This window comes from Bubalus kerabau, chromosome 18 (genome assembly GCF_029407905.1).
Source record: "Bubalus kerabau isolate K-KA32 ecotype Philippines breed swamp buffalo chromosome 18, PCC_UOA_SB_1v2, whole genome shotgun sequence".
In the NCBI taxonomy this organism is placed as follows: domain Eukaryota; kingdom Metazoa; phylum Chordata; class Mammalia; order Artiodactyla; family Bovidae; genus Bubalus; species Bubalus kerabau.
This window is the reverse complement of record NC_073641.1, coordinates 38,929,421-38,944,503: the sequence shown is the minus strand read 5'-3', so window position 1 is coordinate 38,944,503 and position 15,083 is coordinate 38,929,421. Positions and strand designations below refer to the sequence as shown.

Genomic DNA, 15,083 nt, shown 5'->3' with positions numbered 1-15,083 from the left:
GAGAGTCCCTTGGACTGCAAGGAGATCCAACCAGTCCATTCTAAAGGAGATCAGCCCTGGGATTTCTTTGGAAGGAATGGTGCTAAAGCTGAAACTCCAGTACTTTGGCCACCTCATGCGAAGAGTTGACTCATTGGAAAAGATTCTGATGCTGGGAGGGATTGGGGGCAAGAGGAGAAGGGGACAACAGAGAATGAGATGGCTGGATGGCATCACTGACTCAATGGACGTGAGTCTGAGTGAACTCTGGGAGTTGGTGATGGACAGGGAGGCCTGGCATGCTGCAATTCATGGGGTCGCGAAGAGTTGGACACAACTGAGCGACTGAACTGACTGAAGTTGTGTCCGACTCTTCGCGACCTCGTGGATGGCAGCACACCAGGCTTCCCTGTTCTTCACTATTTCTCAGAATCTGCTCAAACTCACGTCCATTGAGTTGGTGACATCATCCTACCATCTGATCAAGACTTAAAGGTAAGACCGGAAACTGTAAAACTCCTAGAGGAAAACTTAAGCAATAGGCTCTCTGACACTCGTCTGAGCAATATATTTTTGGATCTGTCTCCTCAGGCAAGTGTAACAACAGCAAAAATAAACAGAGACTACAACAAACCAGAAAGTTTTTGCACAGTGTAGGAAAACAACAACAAAATAGAAAGGTGACCTATAGACTGGGAGAAATTATTTGCAAATACTCTCTCTGATGAGGGAGTAATATCTAAAATATTAACAGAACTCATACAGCTAAATATCAAAAAAACAAACCAATTTAAAATTGGGTACAGGACATGAACAGACATTTTTTCCAAAGAAAACATTCAAATAGCAGTGGGCTTATGAAAAGATGGCCAACATCACTAGTCACCTGGGGATGCAGATCAAAACCACAGTGAGCTATCATATGCCGGCAGACTGGCTATTACCAAAAGGACAACAAGTGTGTCGGGAAAAGGGAACGCTTGAGCACCACTGGTGGGAAGTAAACTCGTGCAGCCACTGTGGACAACAGTATGGAAGTTCCTCAAAAAATAACAACAGGTCTACCATACAGTCCAGAAATTCCAATTTTGGGTATTTATCTTTAGAAATCAAATCTTTCATTTTAAAGATGAGGAATGAGGACCAGAGAGATGCAGAGACTCTCAAATCCAGCACATGGACTTGAACAAATATTTTTAAAGCACCTGATTGGGGTGTCCACAGTGCCCCTCAGCTTCTTCCAGGCCGACAGGCCATTTTCTTAAACTAAAATGAGCAAGTAAAAAAAAAATCTCTGTGTTTATGTGTGCATCAAATAGGATGAGAACATTTTAAACTAATATGCCAAACCTTTCATTTAAAGCAGTTCTATTTCCTTCAAAGTAGTCACCTCGGAAGACTATATGCTTATTGAGTTTGATCAACCAATTTCAGAATTCTTTGTTTGAAACTGCCTCCCAAGCTTGGGCGACAATTATTAATAACTATTCCATTATTATTATATGAATGTGATTTTATTTCTGTCTGAATCTAAAAATGAGAGCACAAAAACAGCCATCAAATAAACATTTATCAGATGTCTGCCATCCACCAAGTAAAAGACAAATTCTTACTTTCCAATGTGGAACGGCTGGGGCCGAGAGGGGACCAGTATCAGAATTTGGAGGAACCTTTAAAACACACAAGAGCGTGACCTATGCCCTGCTCCTTGAGAAGCCACCTCCCCCTCCCGTCTCTTTCCCTGCCCCACCCTGGTCAACCTGAACCTGAAGTTGCTCAGTTGCTCAGTCATGTCCAACTCTTTGCGACCCCATGGACTATAGCCTACCAGGCTTCTCCGTCCATGGGATTCTTCAGGCAAGAGTACTGGAGTGGGTTGCCATTTCCTTCTCCAGGGGATCTTCCCGACCCAGGGATTGAACTCAGGTCTCCTGCATTGTAGGCAGATGCTTTTATCCTCTGAGCCACCAGGGAAGCAGGGCTGGCATATTTACACAGTCACAAGAGGCCTTGTGTACCTGTGTGTCCTGACAGCACCCTGTTCACGTGTATTTTTGGTGCACACATCTATCTTCTTTTATTAGATTCTAAGTTCCTTGAGAGTAGGGACTATGCCTTATTTGCTTTCCTATTCCTAGAACTTAACACAGGGCCCAGCATGTGGTAAAAGCTTGATAAATGTTTGTTAAAGGAATGAATGACTCACCAGATCTGGTGAGTGTGAACAAGCCAGGATCAAGACTAGACTGAGGTGGAAGTAACATACCAGGCTTTACATAAACTAGGAGCTTAATAAACTGGAAGAGAAGGCAATTTTGAAAGTGATTCCTTGGAATATGGACTTCTAGGGACAATTTCAACACTCAACATTAATTTGGATGTAATAAATCTAAACCTGGATTAAAAACAAAAAGGAAAACAACCAACTAAACACCATAATGTCATTACTTAATAGTAATCCTGAAACTGATACAACATTGTAAATCAACTACACTGCAATAAAATTTAAAAAACCAAAGCAGCAATTCTACTTCATATATTATTTTCACTGTAGTTTCATATATACTAAATCTTAACTTTTTAATAATTGCTAAACCTTTGGATTAAAGAAATGCCACAATCCTAATAAATATATCTTTTAAAATATCAACATTCTAGTAACCTGGAATATTTGTTAGGTATGTCACTGATGGAATTCTTTTTTGCAAATTTGCATTTTCTGTAATTTGCATTTCCCAATATAAGGTTTTAATACATTCAAAATATTTTTACTATTTGTTAATTAATCTTTATTTTATAAAAATTTTATTTCCTAAAAAAATAGGATATTTGTATAAAATAAGTAATAGAGACTTCTTTTCTATTTGTCTAACTACCATTATATACCATATACATAAATATTAATCTCTTTATGATGCAAGCTTTTTAAAGATACAGAAAACTTCTAAGGACTACTAATCCCGTTCTATAAACTATTTGAAAGAAATTGAGAATTCAAAATGTAAGGACAACAATGTCTGTAGAGTTATAAAAATCTTGCTGAAGAAAATGATACTCAATTGAGAGCAGGATTTATCTAAAACCACATTCTGGTTTTGTAATTCATGTATTTATTTTCCTGGTAGAAGTTGAGGGTTCAGTTCTTAAAAGCTTAATGCTTAAGTGGAAGTGGTTCTCCACGGGGAGAATGTCCCTGAGAGGACATTTGTCAATGCCTGGAGACATTTTCGGTTATTGGGGCTAAAGGGAATGCTACTGACAGCTAGAGGGTCAGGACTAGGGATGCTACTAAAATCCTGCAATGCGTGGGATAGATGTCCACAACAGAGAATTACCCAAATGCCAACAATGCTGGAGGCTGAGAACTTTGGCTTTTGAACCCATTTCTCATTATTTTGAAAAAATCAAAAGTCTAAAATTATATCACACTACAAATCTAGTAAGAAGGTTAACAAACAAATTAACAAGTAAAGACAGTCTACCTTCATACAGTGCCAGTCTGGCACTGTGTGCGGCGGGTAATTGTGCTCTATGTTTTCAGCGAGGTTCTGTATGGCTAAGAGCTGTTCATCAATTTTCTGAAGCTTTGCGGTGAGATGCTCCAGCCGGTGAGCTGCAGGGCTTGGCACAGGACGAGCGGTGGGGACTTGCTGTAGCACCTCCCATAGAAGATAGTCTTCTGTAGCATCTGACTTTGAGCTCGGTTCCTTGAAGCAAAAATCTGGCTTCGGAGTATCTAAATATTATTAAAGGTAATATCAGAACTGACCACAGTTAAGAAAGAAATTGTAATAGATGCTGACGATTTAATTTCTCGAAGACCTCACTTTAAGTCAACATAACATTCCCTTCTTCCAAATCAGTTTTAATTTAATATACTTAGAAATATCCTCAGCTTCTTGACTTCTGAGATTAGTCTTTGCTGTGAGATAAGGATATATTGGGCTTCCCTGGTGGCTCAGAGGTTAAAGTGTCTGCCTCCAATGTGGGAGACCTGGGTTCAATCCCTGGGTCGGGAAGATCCCCTGGAGAAGGAAATGGTAACCCACTCCAGTACTCTTGCCTGGAGAATCCCATGGACGGAGAAGCCTGGTAGGCTACAGTCCATGGGGTCGCAAAGAGTCGGACAGGACTGAGCGACTTCACCTGCAAGGATATATAACAGTGTTACCATTACCCCAAAGCACCATGACAATGAAATCTGAATGTTAATGTTACTTTTACTTTCTGCTGCTGCTGCTAAGTCATGTCAGTCATGTCCGACTCTGTGCGACCCCATAGATGGCAGCCCATCAGGCTCCCATCCCTGGGATTCTCCAGCCAACAATACTGGAGTGGGTTGCCATTTTCTTCTCCAATGTACTTTCTGCTACAAAAATACATTTCATCAAAAAGCAACTTTAAAGTCTTTATGACTTTTTAAAACTCTACCTGAAAACCAACATCACACAGTAAAAGCTAGGTCCAATGTAGGCCATTACTGCCTCTATGTGGGATCTCAGGCAAACATTAAGCCTCTAAAGACCAATATATATCAAAGTCAATGACTCTGTACCTTTGAACTCAGCTGATTCTTGTTCCAAACACTCCTTCTGGCCTCTGGGTCTTCTCCTATCTCACGCTCCCTTCTTAGTCATCATCTTGGACTGTTTCTCTGCAACCCACACTCCTTTCACCCTTCAGTATTTCCAGGGCACCAGTCTCAGATCACAGCTCTTCTCACTCCACCCACCCTCTCTGGGTGAGGTCTCAGGTGCACTGCTGACTATCACATCCAAACAACTCTGTGAGCTCCAGTTCTTAGTCTATCTGTGTCCTAAACATCTTATTCTGCTCTTACTCTGTTTTTCAGTCACTAAGTCTTCTCCAACTCTTTGCGAGCCCATGGACTGCAGCACGCCAGGCTCCTCTGTTCTCCACTATATCCCAAAGTTTGCTCAAATCCATGTCCATTGAGTTAGTGATGCTATCTAATCATCTCATCCTCTGTCGTTCCCCTCTCCTGCCTTCAGTCTTTCCCAGCATCAAGGTCTTTTCCAATGAGTCGGCTCTTTGCATCAGGTGGCCAAAGTACTGAAGCTTCAGCTTCAGCATCAGTCCTTCCAATGAATATTCAGGGTTGATTTCCTTTGGGATTGACTGGTGTGATCTCCTTGCAGTCCAAGGGACTCTCAAGAGTCTTCTCCAGCACCACAGTTCAAAAGAATCAATTCTTCAGCATTCAGCCTTCGTTATGGTTCAACTCTCTCATTCATACATGACTACTGGAAAAACCACAGCTCTGACTATCTGGACCTTTGTTGGCAAAGTGGAGTCTCTTATTTGGCAAAGTGATGTCATCTTATTCAGGCTGTCCCAAAGGCAGATCAAACCAAACTCACAGCTTTTGCCCTTCTACCCTCTTTCCTCCTGATTCCCCAGCTCAGGGAATAGCACTATCATTCACCCAGTTTCCCAAGCCAGCTGCCTTAAATGCATTCAAGGTTCTCTTTCCTTCAGTTCCAATGTGACATCAAAATACTGATGAACCCCCTGCCAATCATCTCCTCATTCCTATCACCTTCCTATCACCACAGCTTAGCCAAAGCTTTCACAACCCAAGGACACCAAACAGTATGAAAGAAAGTGAAAGTGAAGTCGCTAAATCGTATCCAACTCTTTGTGACCCCATGGACTGTAGCCTACCAGGTTCCACCGTTTATGGGATTTTCCAGGCAAGAATACTGGAGTGGGTTGCCATTTCCTTCTCCAGGAGATCTTCTCAAACCAGGGACTGAAGCTGGGTCTCCCACATTGTAGGCAGACGCTTTACTGTCTGAGCCACCAGGGAAATCCCAATCTCTAAATACTTCACTCCTCTCTAACCCAAATTCTACAAAGGCCCCAGAGAGATCTTTTAAAACATAAATCTGATATTGTTCCTTTTCCACCTGAAATCATTCAGCATTTCCCTAATGCCTTCACCTTAAAAGTTCAAATGTCTCGGAATGACAGACAATGGCATTGTTTTTCCTAGGCCTTCCTATCCAGCTCTTCTCTTGCTATTTCTTTCTTTTTTTTTTTTTTTTTATTTTATTTTTAAACTTTACATAACTGTATTAGTTTTGCCAAATATCAAAATGAATCCGCCACAGGTATACATGTGTTCCCCATCCTGAACCCTCCTCCCTCCTCCCTCCCCATTCCATCCCTCTGGGTCGTCCCAGTGCACCAGCCCCAAGCATCCAGTATCGTGCATCGAACCTGGACTGGCAACTCGTTTCATACATGATATTTTACATGTTTCAGTGCCATTCTCCCAAATCTTCCCACCCTCTCCCTCTCTCACAGAGTCCATAAGACTGTTCTATACATCAGTGTCTCTTTTGCTGTCTCGTACACAGGGTTATTGTTACCATCTTTCTAAATTCCATATATATGCGTTAGTATACTGTATTGGTGTTTTTCTTTCTGGCTTACTTCACTCTGTATAATAGGCTCCAGTTTCATCCACCTCATTAGAACTGATTCAAATGTATTCTTTTTAATGGCTGAATAATACTCCATTGTGTATATGTACCATAGCTTTCTTTAAAACAGAAGAACACCAAGCACACTGAACTTTAATTTTCTCAGACTTAGCATCTGAGTCATCATAGGATCTATTCTATCTGTGTGATCTATTCTCTGCAGCTTTCTCTTGCTCAGTCCTACTGTTAAGATGCCATTTAGGTGTCTCTCCCCTACACAGCCTCAGTCCTTCCCAGAGATGGATTAGATGCTGTATTCCCCAACAATCTCATCCTTATCACCACGATGGCATGTACCATGCCGTCATGTGCTACAGTCATCTCTTCACTTCCCTGCTTTCCTTTCCCCCATACGTGAGCCCACAGGCAGAGAGCCTGGTGTTACTCTCTTCTTTGGTCCCTACATGTTGTCCCTAACTTGGTGCTCAGTGAATGAAGAGATGGTCAGATGAGGCTTATAATGCCTGTCCTACTCGACTCCATAGAGATTTTGTGAAGAGCAAATTATTCAACAAAAAACCCTATAAAAATTCGAATGACTAAACAAATGTAAGTAATGATTATATTTCAGTCCCAGGGTAGGAAATTCACCTGTGTCCTGCCGTACGTCTGATGGTAGAGGTGAGATGACACGAGGCTCCTTCACTTCTGTACTGCCTGCTCTCCAGCTGCTTCCCCCCAGACAGGAGGGAGACACTTTCGCAGGTTTAAAAAATAAATCCACAGCAGAATAGGCAGATTCTACCAAGAATATGAAAAGCATACAAAGACTGATTCTAAACTTATAAACAAGGTACTGAAAAGATTAACAGAACATTTCTAAATGTGAATATAAACATCTAAAACTATAGTGGATTTGGAGGAGGAGAACTAAGAGACAAGAGTCGGGATAATAATGCTATATTAAAGAAGTTTTCAAAAATGTTTTAAATTTATTTTAAAAGTAGGAAAAATTATTACCTTTACTCTTCAGATTGTCAAGAGTCGGGGGAATAGCATTACTAACTGAAGCTGCCATGTAATGTAATTCTGCAGAAGACGGGACCTCTAGACAATCACTGTGTGGCTTGATATTATCTGAAGGCTCCTCCTTGACAGGTAATTCCTGTAGATCATCAGCTTCAATGTCAATCACATTTATGTAAGTGTGTCCAACCTGAGCCAAAACATATAAAATCAAAGAGGGTTACATCCCTTTTATTTACATGGCCATTCCACCCTACCCTTACCCAAAAAAAGGTTTAATTCTCAAGGCAGTAAGAGCTTGCTGCTGCTGCTGCTGCTAAGTCCTTCAGTCGTGTCCGACTCTGTGCAACCCCATAGACGGCAGCCCACCAGGCTCCTCCGTCCCTGGGATTCTCCAGGCAAGAACACTGGAGTGGGTTGCCATTTCCTTCTCCAATGCATGAAAGTGAAAAGTGTAAGTGAAGTCGCTCAGTTGTGTCCGACTCTTAGCGACCCCATGGACTGCAGCCCACCAGGCTTCTCCGTCCATGGGATTTGCCAGGCAAGAATACTGGAGTGGGTTGCCATTGCCTTCTCCGAGTAAGAGCTTACATGAGCCTAACTTAGGGAAAACTGCAAGAATTATGTTATAGTCTTAGTTTACAATATTTGGAGGCATGACATTTAAATCTTAAACTAAATTTTGACCTTTCCAACAAATCTACGTAGGTGAGACTTTTTGGCCTTATTTCATCTATACAACTGAATAATGCAGATGACTATGATAAATTTTAGCACAAAGGTATTATTAAAACTTTCAAATTTAGTACCGTATCAGATGCTGAAGGTGACAGAGGTTTCTCTGATATTTCAGTGGGAAGTCTGAGATTTAGACATATATCTGGAGCCAAAAGTTGAGGAACATTCAAAGTTTCATGTTCTAAAAATCAAAATAGTAAAAAAAAAAAAATTCCTGTAAATAGTTCTACATCAACATCATTAACTTTGTAAGAACAAGTTAGCAACAAACAACATTAAAAGTATTTCCTGAAAATCTAAGTAGAAGTTTCTTTGTATAAATAAAGAAAATTCTATTCTACTCTAGTGGCAAGATTATATTTAATCTAGACTAATTCATAATTGAATGCAGACTGACTACAGTTTTTCTCATATGAATGATTCATAAGAATAAGGAAATAGATATCTAAGTCATACCAAGAAAATGCTATAATTTCCTTTTTCCATTTCAGATATATTAAGTCATTTTTGTTTAACATTTCAATAAAACCAGATTTTAGGAAATTAATCATAGCAAATTTTTTTACTTTCAACACTGCTTCTTGTTGTTTGTTCATTTGGTTAAACAGCTTTATTGAGACATAATTCACCTCCTTTAAAAATGTATACCATATATATATGTATGAATGTATATGTATGAATGTATATGTATGTATGTATATATAAAAATGTATAACTCAAATGTATAACTCAGTGGTTTTTAGTATATATAGAGACCGTAGCTAAATCATATCACTTAAAAAGTTTAATATCTTAATTTTATAGAAGTCATTAGCTTCTTATTCAAAACAATAAAGAAGCCTATCACAATAGGCCAGCAGTCTAACTGTGCTTTTTGTCCTATGACTCTAATCTTATTTCCTAGCGCCATATTTTTAACAGAACATTACTTTCAAATTTCACAAGCAAAATCTAACTGACTGCAGTACTGAGCACCAAAAACTTGGTGCCGAGGCTTGAATTTAAACCACATGACAAGCATAAAACTAGAAAAATGAAAAACTATTTTATCTCTATTAAATCCATTTTTGGTTTAACTGGTAACTCGTCATACAGACATAACCTTTAATTAGTCATAATGTTCTCAGGAAAAAAAAAAAAGAAATCACACCTGATATGGAAGAAATGACTTGTTGATTTTTATGACATTCAGAAACAACTTCTTGAGAAGCAGCTTCTTGATATCAATGAGGAGATTTGTGACAAAAAGAGAAAACAGAAAAGGGACTTTACAACCACAGAAAAAATTAAATATACAAGCATAGATTTGTTTATATATTGTGCATAAAAAGTCACAGAAAACTAGACAGCTTAAGAATTTAATTTCTTAATTAATAATTTTAATTTTATTACTATTTATATTCTGGGCCTGATCACCTGGATGAATAACAAACTTCCAGCAAATAGCTGCTGACTTTAGAAGACAACAGAGCAGCAAAGTGCTTCTAGGCTTTCTCAAAGATCCATTCAAGAATGTTTCTCAAATGCATACCGAACATTTGTATCAAAAAACATCTTATTAAAAAACAACCTTATACACACTCAACCTCATTCAGAAAGAAATAAAAACTAAAATAACAGATGCTTTTTATTTTAATCAACTGGATTGGTAAAGGGTAAAAGAGTTATTAGCTAAATAGTAGTGATGACCAAAAGAGAGAAAAAAGGTTCTATGCAAGAAGTTACCCATGGAAGCATCATTTGTAGGAGAAAAATACTGGAGGCCACCTAATACATTCATTCATTACATTAATGAAGAAGCTTATCAGGCAACATTCCAAACATGAGTTCCTCCAACATTTATTTTATTTCTGGTCACAGTTACATATATTCTTCCCACACCAAACCCAGCCTAGTCCTCCTCTTCGAACTCAACTTCAGGAGCCACAACTTCAGGCCTCTCAATCTTAGGCATGAAATTCTAGTAAAGTCAATTATGGCACAGAGAACCCAAACTAAAAATACTATTTCTACTGATTTATGATGTAGTCCATGGCATTTTTAAACAAGTATCTGTTATATTTTAACAAAGCTATCATAAATTCAGTTTAAAATTTGTAAAGTATATACCAGGGTTAGGAACAAGAACCTGGGATGAGAAACTAATATCACATATTTTTAAATTCCCCTTAAAAAAAGTAGGCATATATTAAAGGTTAAAAATATATGAATTTTAAAAATTAAAGTAAAATAGCATTTTACCTGGGTCTGTATTTGTACTTGCATCCTGACATTCTTTAGCTTTCTTTTTTACAGAGGCCATGAAATGCAATCCAGCGGAAGTATTAATGTCATCTTGGAGCTTTTCTTAAATATAACAACAGAACATTGGATACAAGCATTGAGAAGCCAATATATCACCAGGAGCCAAGAAACAGAGTACCTCCTTCAAGGGAGGTGAGGCACGCAGTGTCAAGATGTTATCAAAGTGGACTTTCTGAGTGAAGTGGTATCTAGGTTGACCCTCACAGACAGTTCAACGGAATCAAAATCAAAATTGTTGAAGACTCTGTATGCCCAGGCTAGACACCTATCATTCTGGCTGATGAAGATCCAGTAGAAGTTGTTAGGCAGGGAAATGATACGGTGAGACTGCTGCTGCTGCTGCTGACACGCTTCAGTGGGGTCTGACCCTGTGCGACCCCACAGACAGCAGCCCACTAGACTCCCCTGTCCCTGGGATTCTCCAGCAAGAATACTGGAGTGGGCTGCCGTTTCCTTCTCCATGTGGTGAGACTAGTGCTCTAGAAAAACCACCCCAGCCAGTGTGTGAAAAAAAATTTGAGTGGATAAAATTAAAGAAAGGCAATCAGATAGATGAGGCTGCTGCAGGAGTTCAAATACACATCCAATAATGGTGAGGAATAACAGGGAGAGGACAAATTTAAGAATTATAAAGAAAGTAAAAAAATAAGGGAAAAACTAAGAAAGAAAGAACTGGCTACTGACTGGATGAAATGAGGAGGGGGAAGCAGAATTCAGAATAGCGTGTGTTCTGGGGTTTAGTTGGCAGTGACACCAATGGAGAGAGATCACAGGAGGACAAACCAGCTGGTGGGGGAGGGATAATGATTCAGACTAGAGGTAATTTCTACCCTGGAGGAAAAGATCGACAGGAAGTAGAATCAAAGTCCAAACACTATTATGGGAGTCGGGGTTTAGAGGAGGATTTTCCTGGGACATGACCCAGGGAGTCTAAGCAGAATGAAAGAGTATCAATGATGGCACATGGCAGTATAACGAAAAATATGTATATTCGGTCTTTGTCCTTGGTTCCACGCACGGAAATCCTTAAGCCCTTGGAAGTGCCAGAGCAGGAGGAGCATGTTTTGTTATTCATGATGAGCCCCTTTTGATCGTATCTGCCTTTGGGCTAATGAGGTGACCCTGCAGGCCCCTAGACAGTTTCAGGAAGGGTGCTGCTCACCATAGAAAAGAACTATCAGCCTGCCCCACACCCACCTCCAGGGAAGGGAGAGCAACTGGAGTCTGATCTTTCCATGTAGTGAGAGTTCAGGAAAAACCCTCAGACAACAAGGCTGAGGGGACTTCTAGGCTGATGAGTAAGTGGATGTGTAAGAAGGGTGGTGTACCAGAAAAGGAGTGGGACCTCTGTGTCCTCAAACCTCCACATCTTGCCCTAGGCATCTCTCCCATTTGGCTCTTCCCGAGTTGTAGCCTTTATAATGAAACTGTAACCACAGCTAAAGCGCTTTTCCAAGTTCTGGAGTTGTTCTACAGAATTAGTAAACCTTTGGGGGGCGGGGGTGGCACGGCCACGGGAATTCCTGAATTTACATTTGATCAGACAAAACTGTAGGTGTTGGGGGAACCTTGTTTGCAGCTGACATCTAAAGAAAATAGGGAGTCTTTGAGGACTGATCCCCTGACCTGTGGGGTCTATGTGAACTCTTGGTTATCAGTAGTCTCAGAATGGAATCGAATTATACAACTTGCAGCTGGTGTCAGAGAATTCTTGCTGTGTGGCATAACACACTACATATTCACTGGAGTACTACAGTGAAAGTGAAAGCGAAAGTTGCTCAGTCTTTGCGACCCTATGGACTTAACCATAGAATTCTCCAGGCAGAATACTGGAGTGGGTAGCCTTTCCCTTCTCCAGGGTATCCTCCCAACCCAGGGATCCAACCCAGGTCTCCCACATTGCAGGAAGATTCTTTATCAGTTGAGCCACAGAGGAAGCCCAAGAATACTGGAGTGGGTAGCCTATCCCTTCTCCAGCAGATCTTCCTGACAGGAATCAAACCGGGGTTTCCTGCATCGCAGGAGGATTCTTTGCCAACTGAGCTATGAGGGAAGCACTACAGTTCAGTTCAGTCCTACTCTTTGCGATCCCATGAATCGCAGCAGCCAGGCCTCCCTGTCCATCACCAACTCCTGGAGTTCACTCAAACTCACATCCATCGAGTTGGTGATGCCATCCAGCCATCTCATCCTCTGTCGTCCCCTTCTCCTCCTGCCCCCATTCCCTCCCAGCATCGGAGTCTTTTCCAATGAGTCAACTCTTCGCATGAGGTGGCCAAAGTACTGGAGTTTCAGCTTTAGCATCATTCCTTCCAAAGAACACCCAGGGCTGATCTCCTTCAGAATAGACTGGTTGGATCTCCTTGCAGTCCAAGGGACTCTCAAGAGTCTTCTCCAACACCACAGTTCAAAAGCATCAATTCTTCGGCACTCAGCTTTCTTTACAGTCCAACTCTCACATCCATACATGACCACAGGAAAAACCATAGCCTTGAGTAGACGGACCTTTGTTGGCAAAGTAATGTCTCTGCTTTTGAATATGCTGTCTAGGTTGGTCATAACTTTTCTTCCAAGGAGTAAATGTCTTTTAATTTCATGGCTGCAGTCACCATCTGCAGTGATTTTGGAGCCCAAAAAGATAAAGTCTGCCACTGTTTCCCCATCTATTTGCCATGAAGTGATGGGACCAGATACCATGATCTTCATTTTCTGAATGTTGAGCTTTAAGCCAACTTTTTCACTCTCCTCTTTCACTTTCATCAACAGGCTTTTCAGTTCCTCTTCACTTTCTGCCGTAAGGGTGGTGTCATCTGCATATCTGAGGTTATTGATATTTCTCCCAGCAATCTTGATTCCAGCTTGTGCTTCTTCCAGCCCAGCGTTTCTCATGATGTACTCTGCATAGAAGTTAAATAAGCAGGGTGACAATATACAGCCTTGACATACTCCTTTTCCTATTTGGAACCAGTCTGTTGTTCCATGTCCAGTTCTAACTGTTGCTTCCTGACCTGCATATAGGTTTCTCAAGAGGCAGGTTAGGTGGTCTGGTATTCCCATCTCTTTCAGAATTTTCCACAGTTTATTGTGATCCACAGAGTCAAAGGCTTTGGCATAGTCAATAAAGTAGAAATAGATGTTCTTCTGGAACTCTCCTGCTTTTTCGATGATCCATCAGATGTTGGCTATTTGATCTCTGGTTCCTCTGCCTTTTCTAAAGCCAGCTTGAACATCTGGAAGTTCATGGTTCATGTATTGCTGAAGCCTGGCTTGGAGAATTTTGAGCATTACTTTACTAGCGTGTGAGATGAGTGCAATTTTGTGGTAGTTTGAGCATTCTTTGGCATTGCCTTTCTTTGAAATTGGAATGAAAACTGACCTTTTCCAGTCCTGTGGCCACTGCTGAGTTTTCCAAATTTGCTGGCATATTGAGTGCAGCACTTTTACAGCATCATCTTTCAGGATTTGAAATAGCTCAATTGGAATTCCATCACCTCCACTAGCTTTGTTCATAGTGATGCTTTCTAAGGCCCCACTTGACTTCACATTCCAGGATGTCTGGCTCTAGGTGAGTGATCTTACCATCATGATTATCTTGGTCGTGAAGATCTTTTTTTGTACATTTCTTCTGTGTATTCTTGCCACCTCTTCTTAATATCTTCTGCTTCCGTTAGGTCCATACTGTTTCTGTCCTTTATTGAGCCCATCTTTGCACGAAGCTGTGGAAGAATATCTAGTGATATGGGAAGATATATACCTTAAGGCTGTTTTTGTTTGGTCACTAAGTCATGTCTGACTCTTGTGACCCCATGTACTACAGCCCACCAGGCTCCTCTGTCCATAGCATTTCCCAGGCAAGAATACTGGAGTGGACCACCATTCCCATCTCCAGGGGATCTTCGCGACCCAGGGATCATATCTGCGTCACCTGCATTGGCAGGCAGATTCTTTACCACTGAGCCACCCGGGATGCCCAAATACCTTAATACTAGTATGTAAAAACAAGTAAGTTATAAACAACCAGAAGAGGTATTATTTATATATAGAAAGATATATAGGGCTTCCCTGGTGGCTCAGTGATAAAGAATCTGTCTGCAATGCAGGAAACCTGGATTCGATCCCTGGATCAGGAAGATCCCCTGGAGGAGGAAATGGCAATCCACTCCAGTATTCTTGTTTGGGAAATCCCATGGACAGGGGAGCCTGGTGGGCTAGGTCCATGGAGTCGCAAAAACATCAGACACGACTTAAGACACTAACACTGTCTTTCATATGGATCGATATAGATATATATTTATAGATACATGTGAGTACAGATATTTCGAAAATAAACCCCAAAGAATACTATTTGCATTTTCTAAATTTTCTCCAGTTAATACATAGTATTACCTTTGTAAAGAGAAAGAATGTTATTAAGAATGAAAGAGAACAGGGTTTTAAGACAAGAGAATGGGGAGCAAGAACACCAGACAGATTGGGAAGCTGAGAGATGCAAGCCACGCAGGTAAGGAGATGACGGCTCGGCACACAGAGGCCTGATGCTGGGCCGAGGCACCGAGGAATGGAGGGAGCACCAGATCAAGGGTCAAG

At 40.8% G+C, this 15,083-nt stretch overlaps 1 protein-coding gene across 11 annotated transcripts in view; it reads right to left on the bottom strand.

Moving 5' to 3' along the window:
• CPLANE1 (ciliogenesis and planar polarity effector complex subunit 1) overlaps window positions 1–15,083 on the bottom strand; it is a 116,902-nt gene that overhangs the window by 38,970 nt on the left and 62,849 nt on the right. For 10 of the 11 annotated variants that reach the window (XM_055555261.1, XM_055555262.1, XM_055555258.1 and 7 more), the window contains exons 38-43: window positions 10,434–10,538; window positions 9,343–9,408; window positions 8,264–8,373; window positions 7,449–7,644; window positions 7,080–7,229; window positions 3,462–3,715 (exon numbers count right to left, since the gene is read on the bottom strand). In XM_055555261.1, coding sequence (XP_055411236.1) covers window positions 3,462–3,715; window positions 7,080–7,229; window positions 7,449–7,644; window positions 8,264–8,373; window positions 9,343–9,408; window positions 10,434–10,538 — 881 coding nt within the window. The remainder of the gene's footprint in view (window positions 1–3,461; window positions 3,716–7,079; window positions 7,230–7,448; window positions 7,645–8,263; window positions 8,374–9,342; window positions 9,409–10,433; window positions 10,539–15,083) is intronic. The other variant, XM_055555253.1, reaches the window with a different exon arrangement.